At 45.9% G+C, this 18,147-nt stretch overlaps 2 protein-coding genes across 13 annotated transcripts in view; one reads left to right on the forward strand and one right to left on the reverse strand.

Moving 5' to 3' along the window:
* Nucleotides 1-18,147, forward strand: part of LOC120956599 (dual specificity calcium/calmodulin-dependent 3',5'-cyclic nucleotide phosphodiesterase 1-like) — a 267,302-nt gene that overhangs the window by 170,397 nt on the left and 78,758 nt on the right. Inside the window, exon 2 of one of the 12 annotated variants that reach the window (XM_049609684.1) lies at nucleotides 16,836-17,772. The exons of 9 other annotated variants lie outside the window; for them this stretch is intronic. In XM_049609684.1, the coding sequence (XP_049465641.1) occupies nucleotides 17,499-17,772 (274 nt within the window). In that variant the 5' untranslated portion in view covers nucleotides 16,836-17,498. Of the gene's footprint in view, nucleotides 1-15,983; nucleotides 17,773-18,147 lie in introns of those variants that run through there. 2 more of the 12 variants (XM_040378216.2, XM_040378211.2) reach the window with 2 other exon arrangements.
* Nucleotides 4,312-6,331, reverse strand: LOC120956601 (alpha-glucosidase-like). The gene is made up of 3 exons (XM_040378221.2): nucleotides 5,082-6,331; nucleotides 4,582-5,018; nucleotides 4,312-4,503 (listed from the first exon to the last, which is right to left on the reverse strand). The coding sequence occupies exons 1-3, from the start codon at nucleotides 6,273-6,275 to the stop codon at nucleotides 4,368-4,370; spliced, it is 1,767 nt and encodes a 588-aa protein (XP_040234155.2). The 5' UTR covers nucleotides 6,276-6,331; the 3' UTR covers nucleotides 4,312-4,367.

Here is an 18,147-nt window from a genome sequence, read left to right on the forward strand (position 1 = left end):
ATTCGCTCCCGTGGGCTGAATGTTTGCTGTTAATAAAGCTTTTGAGTACCATTTTACACCTTGCTGGGTAGTGCGGGACATTCTTTCGTTGATTGCATTTTCCTTCCCCGAATCGAACCAAGCGATTAATTTTTTTTATGTTTAAGCGTGATGTTTTAAAATAATGAAACATTCAAAAAGACATTCCGATTTTGTTCTTTCCTGTGCTAGCTACTTCTTCAATCAGATGTGGTGGGATTTCAAAATGGAACTCTTATTTAAGGATAGTTTACTCAAGCGATCATATTTTCCCGTCATGAGCACCCAACAGATAGCTCCAACTATTCCTAATTTCCATCTCTATGGCTCTTTGAAGATGAAAAATCACGCCTGACTTCTCTCGAGTGTGCTCGTGTGCGGGACCTCTCAGGACCGTGTATTCAACATTTTATTGCATGTCGAATAGCACACAAAACTTTATCTTACGGGTCGATTCCTGGAAATCGCTATAGCATGTTACCCTCTCCACCCTTTTTTCTCCTCCTTCCTATAAGGTACGATGCAAAACAAACCCCAAAACGAACCAAAAACCTGCGTCACTATATCGCAGCGAAAGAGGGAGGCGGAAAAATGGCGGGTAAAGTTATCAACAAACAAGGCGGTCGCGTTGATAGCGGGCGTTCAGGAACAGAAGCCTGCATATTAATGGAAGGTCACAAAGTTTGGCTCAAGAGTAGGGGTAATTGTTTTCTATGATTTTTTTGTTTTTAGTTTTTGATTAACAGCAAATAATGCGAGTAGTAAGGAGTAAACAGTATAATAAATATTTAACGGTATTGTACCAACGATTATGAAAAGAAGACTCGAGAAATAATGCAAAATTAATAAATGCTTCCTTTCTTAAATGCCCATTCTAATACCAATTAAAGCTGATAGCGCACCCCCTCACGAGTACGGCTGTACAAAACAAACGTTTTCTCTCTCTTTCTTTCGTTCGACGAATCGATGACGCTGCACGAAGATGTCATAAAGTTATCCCATACACATCGATTCACAATATTTGCCGTCCGAAACGCGTCATTTCCTCGCGAACCACGAACGCGCAACCACAACACTCAGGCAACCACCCCCCACCCCTCCCCTTCCCCTTCCCTCGGAACACCCTGCCAAGTCTCCGATTGGGATGATTGGAAAGGAAGGGAAATGGCAAAAGCGTAGAAGGGTTGTATATGTAACATTTAAATAGCAATAGCCCGGTCTCCCCGCCAACTGCTCCGATGGCTGGCCCCATACCTATCGATAAAAAGGAGGTGGAGTACGGAAAATGGGTAAAGTTTTTCCCTTCAATCGATACGCACGACTGCACCAATACTTTGGTTCACAATAACCACACACACACAGGGTGCAGCAGCTCGTGATACAGGCAGCACAACCACCAGCGCGAAAACTGCCCTGTCGGTCCCGTGAGTGTTGGTGAGTTGTGTGGCGAACGGTTTATATGCAAAACTCGGGTGAAACTTGTAACCTCGTTATCAGTTTCAGCAACTATTTTCCTCTATATGCTTGCGCTATTCCACAACACACACAAGCATCAATCGAAACACGTGTTTCGCAGACCGTCAGTCTCGACGGTCGATGAGTTATGCTGGTCGTGGTGGTGGTGGTGGATGTGCGTGATAAATTGCTGACCCGATTACAGCTGTTTCGTCCGGTTGTTTCTTTTTTTTCCGCTCCGGGACTCATCCACTTGATGGGCCTTGGAACATAAATTGTGGCACGGTTTTCCTGCACGAGTTTTTCACTTTCCATCCCGAAAATGACAAACGTTTCGCTGTGGAAAGGAAATGTCAAGAGCCTTCTCCTGTCTCAACACACAAAACATCCAATTGCCAGGAAAATGGTCAACCCACTAAACAAAAGTATCGGAAATGCTGTGTTGAAAGAAACGACCGACGGACACTGCCTTCCGGTGGTAGCAAACCCGTTCCGCTTGCAGGACACTCGAGAGAATGGGATTCCGATGGCGATTGCGAGGTGAAGTGAAACCTAGTACAGGAAAACAGGAAAACAGCGAAACAAAAATAACTAACAGCTAAACAAATAAACAAAATCAAACCGACCCGAACGCCCTCGTGTGCGGGCGCTGGAAATGGGAGGGATAAAATAAAAACATCTCGCTTTTATCCCCTCCCCCGTGTGGTCAGTGCACTGTGCAAAAGCACTGTTTCGCACAGGGAAGGGAAGGATCGGTCGATTGTCGACGCTTTTTTTCCTGTTCTTCCTCTTTGCAGCATTGTTATGATTGTAGTATTTTATTGCTTCCGCACGATTTTCTCGACACAGGGCAACAAAAACGCCCCGCTTGGTGCTGGGGCCGATCCGGATCCGGCGGGGTTTCAGTATCGTTGCGCCCATTGAGATGTTAGTAAAATTGAAATTGAAACCTTTCTAATAATTGCTTTATTTCGCTGTCGATTGTCCTTCGTGCAATCGGAATGAGAAACGGTTCCTCGCAGAGTGGAGGGAGGAGTTGATGTTATCCGATGAGCATAGTTGGAATTTTCGATTTAATCGTACCAATTGTAAACGGGTATATGTATACGATACGTATACGTATATGTATACGAATATTTAGTTTCATTGGAATTGGAAATTTCATTGGAAAATGTATTCTAACAGTATTTTTGGTTATTCTATTAATTAATTTAAACAGCAATACGGCCGAAGCCGTTCTTTCTGAATAAAAAATTAATTAATTTAAACGTATTAATTTAAATGCACAATGTCTTGCATACGTTTACGTGCTGCTAATGGATTGACTAGCTTTTCACTTTTGTCATACGTGATTGTTAGATCTTAATGCTTAGGCATCATCTATTGGAGCATTTGGGTAAAAACAGATTTAAATTTTATACTATCTCTAAAGTTTTACATCATATGATAGCAGCTTGAAGCTTTGTTTTCAAAGTTTGCTTACATGTAAAAATATTGCTGGCTTATAAGAGATAAAATTAATGTGAATGATTTGAAAATAATGGAACTGAACTGCTTTTTAATCCAAAATTCTTTAAACAAAAAAAGTAAAATAAATTTATCACTTACGTAAAGAAAGAACGGTTGTTAACAAATCAATATTCTAGTAAAAAAAGAATGGATCCTTTTCGTTCGTTTTCGTTCACCCAATAGATCCAGTTACTCGTCTTTCTTTTTCTCATAAATTAAATCTCACCTGCGCCAGACGTTTTGACAACATAAAACCCCTGAAATTAGCTTTTACATTTTCTTTCGCGTCAAACTATTTCGCCCGTCCAGCTCTTGATCCAGATTTATGATCAAAACCCCCCGTAATGCCCCCTCCACTGGCCTTTCTTGACCCCCTATCTCTGCCTTGCACACTGTGGAAGATGTTTCGCGTCGAGGTTTGGTCAAACTTGGCTGCAAACACCTTCTAACTCCACCCTAAAGTCGCAAAGACGCCGCCGAACTCGGGGCGGGATTATGAAACATTTTCAACAACTTCTCAAATCCCTCTCCACCCGACATGATCCATCACGGCATGATTTAGGTTCATAAATATGAACCAACACCGGCGACCACTGTTCACTGTGTCCAGCGCGTCGCTTTGGACTCGACCGCACGGTCAAGTGCGAGCAAATTCCAGGGGAAGCTACCAACTACCACCTTCTTCTCCAAATTGGACAGTCGCTGTAATTACTCTCATAACACCTCACACCCCAGGAGCGCCAGGACGTCAACCTTCCCATCCCACTCTTCGCTTTCAATCTTACTCTTCCGGCGTCTTTGCAAACGCGTTGTTGGCTAACGCCATGATTGCCGTCCCGCGACGCTCTTTCGTACCACACTGCTGCAGGGCGTAATTTTTTGTCCCACATTGTCCCCGCTCAACCCCCATTCCCAAGTGCGCGCGTGTGCCCCAACCGTCGTAGTCCACCGCCGGAAACAATTAATTACGTGCGACAGCACGCGAATTTTCTTCGCGATCCCCAGAGCGGGTATGAAATAACGCACCGACACCGAGCCATGCCATCGCCGTGGTGCCTACCGTTGTCTTTGGGAGGTGATAGTGCACTGCTGCACTAGCACGACGGTGCATTTCGTCACGACACCCGCGGATGGTGTCGCACGAAATTGGTAAAGTTTAAATAACCACTCCCGGGCACAAGAAACTCGTTTTCAATTAGTTGCGGGCTGCCGGGTGGATGTCTGGTTTGCGTGTGCCGTCGTGTTTAACAGCGCGAAAGAATGACGTGCCGCTTTCGTGTTGATTTGCTTAAAAAAAAGTTAGTGCAACAATTACCCCGGACAGACAGCTTCCATTAAGCAAACAAATTTATTCTAAACGGCTTTAAAAAGTGTGTGTGTGTGTTTTAAAACAAATGCTTAACAGCTGCCAACAAGGCGACGATTAGCGAAAGCCGCACGACAGACGCTCCAGAAACAACGGCCCGCAGCACGACGGAATCGTGCTGCAGCAAGGTCACTTGGTGAATATCGACTTCATCGCTGCAAGAGAGAAACATCAAACGATATGATTATCGCTTCAATGCCCCTAACCTAACAAGCGGCGGTGGTTCCACTTACCCTGCCTTATAGTTGGACATCGGTTGCGCTATCTCCACCTTCAACCGGGCGGGTAGATTGACAAAGTCTCCCAAATCGACCGTCCTGCTGCTGGTCGCCATGTTTAGCACGGTGACAAGCGTATCCTCCCCGTGCAGCTCTCGGCTGAACGCGTACACATCCCGCCCGACCGTACGATGCTTGAACTCACCGTGCACCAGCGTCGGATGGCGCCGCAGTGCCGTCAGCGTGCGGAAGTGCTTGAGCGTACTCTTCTCGGCCGCTTCCTGCATCGCCACGTTGCGCGTCGGATAGTCGGGATGGAGTCGCAGCCAGGTCGTGCGGTTCGTGCTGAACCCGGCCGAAACGGAGTTGTCCCACTGCATCGGTGTGCGGTTCGGGTCGCGGTTGTCGTACAGCTGGGCATCCTTGAAGTCCAGCATTCCGATTTCTTCACCCTAAAAGCAAGACATTGGTCAATCATTCACGCAATAAAGTACTCATTTACTTTGTATTCTTACGTAGTACGTAATACTCGTCCCAGGCAGCGTGTGCAGCAGCGTCAGCACCTGATCGACATGCTCCAGCCCAACGCGACTGCCCACCCGCGAGTGATCGTGCGACCCAGCAACCCAGCTCGCCGTATGCCTCGCCGGCATATGGTTCAGCCAAAAATCAATCGACTGCTTCAGCCCGATCGCATTCTGATCGTGCCGGAAGTCGTAGATCAGCTGGAAGTTGAACGGCATGTGCGCGCCCTGCCGCGTCCCAGTCGCATCCTCGTAGTACAGCATCGTGTTCTCGATCGACGCGTACGCCTCCGTCATGATGATGATGGTTTTGTTCATCCGGCGCCCAAAGTCATCGCACAGCTGCCGCCACCCGTACACCACGTTGTACGTGTCCGGGTTGTCCTTCGTGTAGATGTGGTCCAGCTCGTCGTACGTGCCCGGCGCTCCCCAGCCCGGTGGCTCATCGCGCAGCTGCGCATCCTCAAACATATGGTTGATCGCGTCCAGCCGGAACCCATCCACGCCCTTCTCCAACCAGAACGAGAGCATCTTCGTCATCTCCTCCACCACGGCCGGATTGCGATAGTTCAGATCGGCCTGCTTTTTCGTAAACTGATGCAGATAGAACTCACCCCGCCGCTCGTCGTACGTCCACGCCGGTCCACCGAACACGGAAATCCAGTTGTTGGGCGGCTCGAGCGCACCCGTCTGGCTGTTCTGCCTGCCCGGGCGCCAGATGTAGTAGTCCCGGTACTTTGCAACCCCGTTCGCCGACTGCACAAACCAATCGTGCTCATCGCTGCTATGGTTCGGGATAAAGTCCAGCATCAGCTTGATGCCGTGCCGGTGCGCCTCAGCTATCAGCTCCTCCATATCGGCCAGCGTACCGTACTCGGGCTGGATGTCGTAGAAATCGGCCACATCGTACCCGAAGTCTGCGAGCGGCGACACGAACGGTGGACTGAGCCAGGTCGCATCAATGCCCAGCCCGGCCAGGTACTCCATCCGCGCCGTGATGCCCTTCAGATCGCCGATACCGTCCCCGTTGCTGTCTTGAAAGGAGCGTGGATAGATCTGATAGAACGTGGCATGCTGGTACCAGTCTTTCTCGTCCGGTTCGCGGACTTCCGCCGCCTGCAGGGCGCAGGCGGACAGCAGTGCCACCGTCAGACTGACGGTGACCAATGGTCGGTAAAACTTCATCACAGGAGTCAACTGCACGGTACAGTGGATGGAATGACACTGAGTTGAGATCACAAAAAAAGACACAATCGTGGTATGGTGGACCCGTATTGCGCTTTTTTTTGTTGCTTTCAATGATAATGATGGTGATAATAATGATAACGACATTATTAAACTTTTTGTTACGCTCGTATCGATCCACGGCTCTAGCGGAGTTATCGTTGGGGCTTCAAATACACTGAAGTAAAAGAGGAAACCGATAAGATAAACCATGGCTAGGGATGTTAAATTGAACGCCGCTTTATGGTTGACATATGATACCGTTTTACAACACTGGAATCATTGTTTAGAATTGTGGTTCTGTTTGTGATTCAATGTTGACTACCAAGGAATGTGTTTTGCGCTTACTTTAGGTTGTCTCTTTCGATACGATTCAATAATTTTTTAATGTCCTTAAGGTCTTTTAGAAAGATTCTTCCAATGAGTTGTTACAGAGTAACATCCACTTAATATTTAAAAGTAAGTCAAACACTTAATGTGTCCCAATTTGCTGTAAAACTTCCCAAAAAAAATTGTAGTACCTAAGCTACAAAAAACAAGAGCAAAAAACGATCATCATAAAACATCACCGCAATGATCAGCGTGTCAGTTTTATGATGCTTCAGCGTGGAAACTTTACGCGCTCGAATCAAGTGGTTAAGATTATGAACTCTTCCGACGAAAACTTTGGCCGACCGTACACCGACAGGACTGTCGACAGCAGCGCCACACACCACACGAGATCTCCATCGGTGGTGCGTAGCAGACACATCGTTCCGCTAACTTTGTCCTTTGCTCAAGCAAGCCACGAAACCTAAAAACAAATGCTTACGGGTAACATCTGGCAAATAAAAAGCTCTCTCTCTACGCGCTCAGATCGTACCAAACAAAAAAAGAGGAAGAGCTCTGCTTCTCCGAAAACGAGACACACAAAGCCCACGATATGTGGTGCCCGCAGTGTTCGATTCGCGCACCCTATCACAGGAATTGCCCGCCAGCATAAACATTGATTCCGCACGACGGTGATGTTGAAGATGATGATGATGATAATGGTTGCTGATTGTTTTTATGGTGGTCGCGTTTAGCGTTACCCCCCCTAGAGGCAAGGTAGCCGCAAGGGTGGCCCTTCGCAAAAGGGCTGCAGAGAAGTCTGCTGATAAACTGCGCCCCGTACGCGATGGCACGTATATTATGGTCGTGGCAGGAATTTATCTCCGCGGCAGATCCAAGAATTTGCTCGAACAAAACAAACGGAAAAACGGAAAGAAAAGATAATATAATTGAACAATCGATGCGATGAGATATTACCCCCGTTGGTGGTCCGCAGTGGGCGATGGGGTGTAGTTTTACTGGCGCTGGAAGGATTGATCACCTTCCTGAGCGGGATCGCTAGTTACTTTCACCGCTTGGGGAATTATTGAATTTCCTTCCTCTATTTCTGTACGGTTGTTGCAAAAAGCATCTACCATGTTTTTATGCTCTCTCACAGTACTCCTCATTCGTCCAGCAATTAGCCCCCCCGTACACTGATGCGAGATGGGTGAATAATAAGCCACCGAAGGGCACCGCGAGCTACGAAGATGCGTTTCGTTATACGAGCCTTCCCTGGGCGCGAGATGGCGATCGTAATCAATTAATTAATTACTCGATTAACCTAGAAATCGAATTGACTAGCGCCCATCGCTTACAAACAAACCCCTTACACTAGCCCCCTTTTAAAGGCGAGCGAAGAGAGCGCCAACACGGTTCGAGATGAATTATTGATGACCCGAAGCTGTCAGTCGCACAAGAAAGTCCATCGCATTGGCGTCCGCGTACAATTACAAACCAATTACCGTCTGGTTTGGACCGGGGGTACCTTGGGGGGAGGTAGCAGTACCCCACCTTCGAGTCGGGTTCCCATTCGCTGCACGACGCGGCTACGTGCAACCTGCAACGGCCAAATGCGATCATCCAGTCACATTCCGGAGTGAGCTAGCTATTAACTGTGGCTTCCTTAGTTCCTCAGGGCAGCGGGCGGATGGGAAATGTAGCAAAGCGGCAGTCCCAGACTATCGAAGCGATGGCTGCGTTGGTAGCTGTAGGAGTGAGGGACAAAAGTACTTTCCAGCTGATGATTAATGCATGACCACCGAGCCGGTCTTGCACTTCGGATACCTCGGATAGTCGTAAAAGGACTCCAGCACTGCACTGAGAACAGGTGCATCTTTAGCTGGTGAACGTTGGACGTTCACAGCACACATATACACACACACTTGAGTAAAGATTTCCCCTGAGGGTCATCTATAAACGTTCAGGCGATTAACTTTGAGTCGTTTTAGGGGTTTATTTGTGCTTGCCACCGATCGAGAATGTCAAGTACTTTGAAACAACACCAAGAAAAGGGTATTTTGATGTCCCCAATAAATCAGCTAACAAGATCCAACGTTAACGGCCACTCCACTTATATCAACACGATAGTTAACGAATCGGAAGCAAAATTTGTTTTGTTTCCCCTACCTCGCCCTAGTCCCTGCAACCCTTTTTGTTTTGCACTCGATCTATTTTAATGTTCGCCTGTCGGAAACCACTTAAAACTACCGCCAATCTTTGCAAAAACGGGAAGCTAAAGCTTGGAGTACCAAGTACACTTGAATTCCACTGCGTAAACCATCTGAAACGCATCCTCCCCCGGGGAAGGAAATACGCGCGTCAATCGACCTGCTGGGTCCAACCGTACACGTTTCAGTAAGTGCGGCTGTCCTAATCCACAAGTGCGCCCACTTCGGTCGGTGAGTTTTCAAGGTCTGCTGCACGCTCTTGAGTGGATTCTGGATTTTTGCTTGAAAGGAAATCAATCACTGTTCTGCGGCTAAGAGCTTGGAAAGCTTTTGCCTCTATTGCCTGTTTCTCTACCTTTGTCGCTTTCTCTCTCAGTCTCTCTTAAAGCACTTAGTGCTGCTAGGGTCAATAGTGTCGTGAGTAGGGAATTGTGTCCCACAGCAATACCTGACCTAAATATGTGATCGAGTGTTTTTACTTTCCTGCACTTGAAAAATGAAAGATCAGCTTGGATTGAAAGGAAGCGCTCCCCCGTGCTTAAGAGCTTGGAATTGAAGCTGAAGCTCTTAAATGGTAGCTTAGAAGGATCTATATTACGTTCGGCTAGAGAGAGTTTTACTGCATTAAATCTTAACCTTTTCGTGCTCTTTACGTTCCATCGGTAATTCAATAGAAGCGTTTCTATTTGCGATATTCTACTGCTGTCTTTCCAGTTTTGGTTGCAAATCTTCTTGCCATACATTTTTCAACGGTCCGCTAAGCTGCAAATCCACAGCGATTCGCACGGCAAAACAAAACTCCAGCACACACTCATTGGGCCGTTAGGCCGTTACGGTAGCCTTAGACCCTGGTTTTGAGGGGGTGAGGGATACTGTAGTGTGATTGTCATGTCCCAGGACACCATCCCATTATCGTGCCTCCGCAAAGCTCCAAAACCAACGCTTGAAACGGCTCTTGAAGCCGTCCTTTTTTCCATCTACCTTCCTCAGCCAAAGTTATGCTGTGCGCCATTTTTGTGCAAACGAATTGGTCGAAACATTTGGGATACAGAAGGTTTTTTTTGTGTTCGTTCCTTCGCTGTGTCCGTACGCCTCCATGGTGAAACAAGCGACCCATGACATATTTATGACCCCTGGGATATGGGATACGCCTAGGAAGCAGAAGAAGAAAACACGTATCGTCAAAGAAATACTACAATTCCCACTCGAACTGACTCAAATGTCGTCACCAAATGTAAGGATTTTTTGTGTTTGGGTGACGTAGGGAAGGACGACGTTTTCAAGGCAAGACAAAACGCAAGTTGGCACCAGAGAGTCGTAACATACGAACCTTCGCTTTTGTGGACGTGGCTGGCGGACGGGTCGTAAACTGCATGCGAGCGTTTGGCTGTGTGTATGAGTGTATTTGTATCCGTTTTGCTTACGTTTTATGCTGGCAGGACGAAAAAAAAGAATCCTTGTGCCGTCCTTTGTGAAGGCTACGGAGGGACGAATGGCGACGAATTTGTTTATTTTATTGTCGGCACTTGTACGGGGTGTACGGTACGGTCGTAGCAGTAGTAGACAGCTCCTCCACCAAAGGGAGATGTGCCACGAAACGGCGAAATGGTACATACAACCAATAGAAATGATAGGCGTAAGTGTCGCCGGCTTAAGTGGCGTAGTAAGTGGGTTCGTTTGATGATCACAGTTATGTTCCCGGTTTATGCGTCCGGTATGCGTCGGGACATGGCGGGACAAGACGATAGTGGTCTTTACAATCAAATCTGCTGTCATAAATTAGGGCAACCAATTATGTGTACGATAGGATTGTCTCACTGCACAGAAAAAATGAAAAGATACTTATTACATTTCAAACGTTAATTGATATGCCGTTCCACTGTTGAAACAGTTCCAACGTAAGCGCATTGCAATCCACCTGCTCCCGTTACATACTCCTTCATCGTACAGCTTACAATTTGTTCATCATCAACCTTGACAGCAGCTGGTGCGGTGGGAGAAATGGACACTAATTACCATGCTGCAAACTTTCAACGCTCCTGCAAGGGGTCTGCCCGCCCAGCACAGGTCGGTTGACTTTCGCTCCACGCCACAGTGACGGTAGAAAGTTGGTCAAAATCCCTAATGATCAATATAATATGCAGGGCTAGTTTGCCAACCCATCCTCGACGCACGGGGACGGTGGATGGTGTTAAACATTGATACCCACGGTGATGGCACACCAGTTAAAGTTCAACTTCTAATGGGTTCGTTTAGCAAACTTGTACATGAAGCAGCTCGGGAGCTGCAAACTGCAATATGAGTATTTATAACCGTTGTGCTTCACCGTGCTTGTTCCTTATATTGTAGCTTATTTAAGCTGAATTGATTGCTTATTTTTTGCAAAAATACGTAATTCGGGGAAAAATGACCTTTTTTGACGATTGAAGGTTAATTTTTTGAACGCGAATGACACGCGATTCCATCATTTTGCATTCTGTTTCCCCGGCAGTAAAGCTCCTTTACTCTTTTCTTGTACTTTTATTTAAAAAAATCATTTCTCCTGAATCATGTTTAGCTCCCAACAATGATATATAATTCTCCTTTCAATACGTGGTCTAAGAAAGCGTTCAAATAAGCACTCTCATCGTGCCGATCATTAATAGCTAATATCTAGGTTGGTGGACAGCAGAAACCATGGCAATGACATCACAATTGCGTTCTTCTTGTAAAGCATCTACCGACAAAGAAAGCGATGTGTCCTTTTTTCCTTCTATTGATCTTTTTTTTGTGTCAATGTTTGATTTTTTTTATGGGAGCTTTGTTTGGAGAGAGAAAATTTCACCAAAAATCATATTCTTATACAGTGTGCAGCATTATTTTAAGTTTAAAGCGTAGCTAGTTTTTTTTTAAATTACCACTAGTCATCCATATGTTGAATTTTACACTAAGATAATTATTACGTAAATTAAGAATGCAAAGAATTCGAAATGATTTGTTCAAAGACTCATCTTTTGTCCCTAAAAACGTTGCCCCCGACACGAGCTATTAAAGCCTTGCCGTTCGGTAACCTTTCTTGCGCTTAACATTCAAATCTGCTCTTGTTTGTTCCCATTGCCGTTACCAATCCTGGCCCCATAATGCTTGCCAGATTATCGAATCTTTTATTTTACCCATCCGATTTCGTTAACTTTATGCTGGTTTCGTGCCGTTCCATATTCGATTCTGGTAGCGCTACCAGCACTCATACTAGTTCAACCAAAACAACAACCAAAAATGAACCCGTTTTTGTCCCGTTCGCTACTCCCAATCAACATAGCTTACCGGCCACCGTTCACGCCCAACGAAACGGAATCCTCCAAATTTCGTGCCCGTGGACACTACAGTGTCTTCCCGCGTGTCCCCAACCCACGGTACCCACTGGTTTGCATTGGAACGAATGTTTCTGCTTCTTCGACGAGAAATGCTCGCTGTAACCGCTCGTAAAAGATCCTTTAAGTAGAGTGCTTTGCTCACTTCTGTGCTTTTTGGCTTTTTGGAGCCCGGAGCCGTTCTGTTTGCAGCTGAAAGCTTCCGATTATGTTTTGCTCGCTTTTCCATGTTCGCCCCCCCCCCCCTCCACCATTCCGATAGCCATTTTGTTCGTGTATGGAATGGTTGCCGCGCCCATCACCGCGCTCCGGCGAAGAAGCTCCCCGGTACACTTGTATGCTGCTCACCGTCTGCACATCAGCTCCTTGAAAGACCAGTGTCAGGTCTTTTGTTCGCGAAGCTGGGCTGGGAGGACTGAAAAAAAGTGACCGAAAACGTCGTTCAATCGCGTACGGTATCGGGATGCAACCCGAAAAAAGCAAACCCATACTCCCCCACTGCGAACATGATTATGCAAATTATTTATGCTACTATCATCCATTTGTTCCAAGTTCTGCAGTGCTCTCTTGCGCTCGCCTGATTGCTGGCGGCAAAGTTAGTTGGGCCAAAAACAAAAATACGGTCTTTGCCGGCAATATGGTTCGTGTTTGTTCTTTTGATGGGCGTCGTAAAAAACAATCCGCCGTAGCGTAATAAGTATTCTTGTCGAACTGTGACGCAGCACAACTCGATCAAGTGCTGGGTGGAGTCGATGAAAATGTGGTCGCTACTTTCGAGTGGCGTCATTCAAGCATTTGACATGTTGTTTGTTAGTTTGCTTGTAGACAACAACCTTACTAATGTGAATAGCTGTCGAGTGAAAGAGATTTTTCACCAGCAAATTATGATTGTTTAAGGAAGTTAAATGCAAAATAAATTACTCATTAAAAACGGGTTTAAGTTCTGCAAAAACGTGCTCTGATAAATTCAAATATCCAACCACATAATCAACTTCTAGAAAAGCGCTGAATAATCAAAATAATTGCTCGCTTCAAAGAGTAAATAAAAGCTACGGTAGAGGGAAAGGTCAAAATTGCAGAAAGATAAACGCAAGCACTGGTCCAAAATCGTAACAATCTTCGCAAGGATTCACCCTGCTGAACTTTACCCAATCATTGCTACTGTCTGCCCGTAGCGAAGGTTCATCGTTACCTCGGCCGAAAGTATCCTATCGAGCCCCCATCACGAGCACGATAAATGGTAGCGTGATAACAACATGAAACGGTACTGTGTACGCGCAAATAGAACCCGCCGCACACTGTCTTACCCAAACCTTCGGTGCCGCTTTCTGCCCAGCATCCACGGGGTTTGGATTTCGGTATTTCTGCAAACGGCGAACGGCAACGGAATGAAAAGTGTTGCCAGGCACGCAGAATTCGGCCTCACACCACACTCTCCCAGCTACCCATTGGCTGGCTTCTGAGTCGTCCCACTCAACGAAGATCACAAGTCGCGCAGACACATTCTAGGGCACGGATGCGGGTTGCACGAAACCGGGCCTGGCAAAACGACGAGCGTACATTAATAAATTATACGACGAAATGTTCCCGATAACGGGCGAGCAATTTCCCGCCCGAAACGGTGCACACAAAAAAAAACGAAGGGAAAAGCAAGAGACTCGGTGACTTCTTGATGACTTTTGCCAAAAGTCAAAGGTTGGAAAGGTGTCGTGTAAAAACGGTGCGAGCCTGCGTTGCTGTCCTCATTGTTTTCTAAGAAATTTCTCCGATGGCTTCGGGGTGTGAGCGTACGGAAGGACGAAGAATTTTCAAGGATGTTTCATGCCCGCAGCTTACCTCCACGACCATTACCGCTGCTGTGCGCTCTTGTGCGATGAAATGATGAGGTTCTGTGAGAGTAAGAAATAATTTACTGTTTCAATGGGTACGATGCTTTTTGACGCGCCTCACGTACTGGTTTTATTACTGCAAGGCAAAAGACACAACATTTCGGATGGTTTGAAATGGGCATTAAACCTAATTAAGGTGGCTAGGAATTTCAAAAGATCAATACATGGGTGATGATTGTGCAAGGGGAAAAGGGAAAGATAGAACCTGAAGAGAATGGGTATTTTTGTAGCTATTTAACGATTATTTACGCATTATATGTAGGTTGAAGTTGATTTTATTTGATATATGAATTAAACAAAGTGTTAAAAAAGTCCCTGAAAATGACACGAACAGTTCTAATGTCTTGGTTAGTGCTCAAAACAAAACTGAAATGTATACCAATCACAACTATAACCAGCACTAGACGGCCTGGTGGTCTATAGTACGGACTCGCTGGTTTCTACAATGCCGGATAGGTTCATTTCTCTATTAGAAAGTCTAGTCAGCTGTGTGATGATCTTATTCTAATAAGAATGCTACAGAGGATATAAACTGACCTTACAGCATATATCTTTACGCCAAAAAAAAAAAAGACGAAGAAGTAGACGAATTACCACAATAAGAAAAGGGAATGATCACTGGTACAATCATTGTTTTTTTAAGGCTGTTGAAAGATTATTCGCTCTAATATAGAACCAGGATATCTGTAGAGAGCTATAAGTAGAAAGAGATTGCTGGAAATAGAAGGAAGGAATATATTGAAACCCCAAAAACAGGATATTCACAGGAACAAGAAGCAGTTGCCGGAGACAAACCCTTTGCTTTGCGTCCCCCAATTCATGTGAAGTGATCACAAACTTCAGCGAGCATAAATTATGAATTTTCCAAAAAATAAATGTTACCATTTTTCTGCTTTTCTCCGACATCCGACATACTTTTACCTTCCCAGAAAGCTGACCTCCTCGGGTTGTTCGTTACCACAACTGTGACTCCGTGACTCACAGCTTCCCCTTCCCATCGAAACGCATCATTTCAAGCTAGCCCGTCAAAAAGTAAGCCGCTTTACGAATTGTTTTCCATCCTTCCGGAGGGCTTTTATCTTGGTCGGGATGGAAAATCTCATCAGCAGTGACTTCATGCCCTTGTGGAAGAGGAAAAAAAGCAGCCTCCCCTTTTACGCACCTTTATTCCAAAAGGCATACACAAACACACAGGCTCACACACATATACAGCTATATGTATGAAAAACACACACTGCGAGCCTCGCCGAAGGCGTCACGAAAAGTGGATTTTCTGTTCGAAATACTTTGTACGAGTTGAAGCCTTTTTTTCACCACATCTCACCACCGCAAATAAAAACTCACGCTCACACACAGGCTGGAAACGATTAGCTTGGTTTCACATTCAAATATCAAATTGGGCTGAAAAAATGTAACCAAAAATAGAAAAAGCTGTAAACGTAAAACATTCACAGCTGGAAATGGAAAAAAGCAACCGAAGAGAATGGGATTTCTTTTGCTGTAGATACTTTGCAACATGCGCATACTTTGCGCAAAAGCCTTTCCATCTTGAGCTCAGAATGGAGCTTTCGGTGCTGGAATTGAATTGCACTAAGCTCGGCTAACGGTGAAACCAGAAGCAGCTACACGGCGGCATTACTTCCCCTGACGTCAATACGGCTCTATTCCCCATTGGCCCCCGTATTCTGACACTTTTCGCTTTCACCGCTTCCTCCCACAGACGTCCCCTTGCTGGTCTAATCAAATTTCCCTCCCTCTGAGCGGCTTGCTGTAACGCGCCGAGGGAAAAAGTGTATGCCATTAAGCGTTTATGTCTCAATTTTCACCAACGGCGGTCGGTCAAATCCCATGTGTCGGGCATTATTTGTCTCCCCGGTGCTCGGTGTGCGCACCTTTCCATATGGAGTAGCACCTCCCCGGCAGCGTGGGGAAAAAGGATAACGATCGCAGCACAAGGGATCGCACATGTTATGGTCCCCAGTGTTGGGACCATAAAACTGAACGAAGAAACAAATCTTGAAACGGTGCAAAAGCTCATCAAAGTAGACGCCGTTGTAGACGGTGGGTTGGAAAAAGCGAGCGCATAGAAACGGCTCACTTATGGGATCGGCCTACACATACACACACACACGCTCTCACTCATACACCCACAGACGGGTGATGCAGACCGAGACTCGGGGGACAAATTTGCCATTTTACCACAGAAACCTTGTTGAAGAAGCAATAATTTACTTGACACCAACAGCCAAACGAGCGTCCTTCTCCTGCAGGGTGTAAGCAGCACGACGACAACGGCGCAGCAACGTTTCCGGGCGTACGCTCGCCTTGCTTTGTTCGTTGTGAACGTTTGAGAAGACAAATCGTGTAGCGCTTTGTTCCGCAACGGTAGCTTCGGGGCCCTCGAGGCTAATGCTTTTCATCAAACGGGGAAATTTACCATCAGTACACACTTCATTTCCGATGGCACATTGCCGATGCCTTTGAAGGTGGTTTTTTCCTCTTTAAAGGTCTATATGTACCTTTGGCTGGGTCATGTTGAAACATAAGCTTTAGATTTATCAAAGAGCCTTGTACCGAGCATGTAAAAAGGTGTTGCTGTTTTGCCTGTTATTGTGTAATGTTCTTTACGTTCCATACATTTGAACGACTTTAACGACTTTTACACCCTCTCTAACCGCAACCAAAACCGTCTGGAGTGTTCGCATTTGTTTGTTGTATTTGAAAAAAAAGTTTCGTGAATCGTATAATAAATCCCCTCATTAGCCCCCAGAAGAAATTCGATCAATTGTGTTGTGTGTCTAACGGCTGATCGTTTTGTGCATGAGTGTGTATGGTTCAAAATTTGTTCATCTCTAACCCGGCGGTGTGTATCGACGGCTGGCACACCGAGGGAATATCATCAAACAACAACCGCTCATCCACCAACAACGAGGGAAACGTCAGTCCACGTCATCGATTGTCCCACTCATCCCTCATCGCGGAAACGGTCGTAACTGTCGCGCGTTATTCGTTAAGCTCGCTTTAGAAGTCGGTGCATGCAATGTAAACGTGTAAACTGTCCTACGGTATAACAGTCACAGTGTATGCTACTTCTATGTTGCACATGAAAGAACTAATCGTTACAAAAGCTCCCTTTTGTCCCACATATAGTATACTCCGTCCTAACTAAAAAGAAGGACTGATTTGGGTGATTGTGATTCGAACGATGTGATTAGATTGCTGTAATTTTAAAACAGAAAACTGTGATTCTTTTTTCGTATTTGTGACACACACAAAACACACACCAATATTACCCCTCCACAAATGTATCCATGCCCTGAACGCTTCACTTCCTCGTGCAATTAATTGAAAGCTTTCCACCCCCCACCCAAAAATACAACAAAAAAAACAACAACACTAAACCAAAGAAAACAAAACCCTCCCAACATGGCGGGCGATTCCAACTCGAGCGACGAGGAGCTGCAGCAGCTGGCCCAAGCGCTCGAGCGAGGGCCGGCCAAGTGCCACGAGTGTTACGGGGACTGTGTCGACTGCGTGCCGGACTGCTGCAAGGATACGACCGTGCACAAGTGCCACCTCGAGGGTGGCCCGGGCCGGTTCCAAACCGGCAAGAATCTGCTCACCCGTGCGCTGCGCTACCCGCCCGGTACCGCCACCAGGAAGTGTGTGCTGACGCTGGACGGCTATTCCTACGTAATTGGTAAGTGTGCTGTCGGGCGGATGTGATGTGCGTTTTCCCGCCTTGATTGATTACTGGCACGCTGATTACCAGGGCGGCCATATGTTTTGCGTTGTGATGATTTCCTATTTATAAATAATATAACAGAAGGACGCAATGCTTCGTGGGAGTGTTTTAGGGAGCTGCTGTAATCAATGGTTGAATTTGTCTTGATTAGGTTATTAATATTGATGACAATTTGTCGTCTTTACACTATTGAAAAAAGAGGAAGACAGTTTCAAAGATGCATCCTTTAACGATTTCATAATGTTCAGAAACTGTTTATTTTCCATTTTCTTAACAAATAAACATCAAAAATAAGATAAGATTTTTGTAAATTTGGTGTCCACTTTGAAT

The sequence above is a fragment of the Anopheles coluzzii genome, chromosome 3, assembly GCF_943734685.1.
Source record: "Anopheles coluzzii chromosome 3, AcolN3, whole genome shotgun sequence".
NCBI lineage: Eukaryota > Metazoa > Arthropoda > Insecta > Diptera > Culicidae > Anopheles > Anopheles coluzzii.

What these genes read in the sequence shown, in the direction of transcription:
- LOC120956601 (XM_040378221.2), bottom strand. Translation starts at nt 6,275, where the DNA reads ATGAAGTTTTACCGACCATTGGTCACCGTCAGTCTGACGGTGGCACTG. An exon ending in GGACGAGTATTACGTACTAC is followed by an intron (nt 5,019 to 5,081) that starts GTAAGAATACAA and finishes TCTTGCTTTTAG; the next exon opens with GGTGAAGAAATCGGAATGCT. An exon ending in ATGTCCAACTATAAGGCAGG is followed by an intron (nt 4,504 to 4,581) that starts GTAAGTGGAACC and finishes TCTCTCTTGCAG; the next exon opens with CGATGAAGTCGATATTCACC.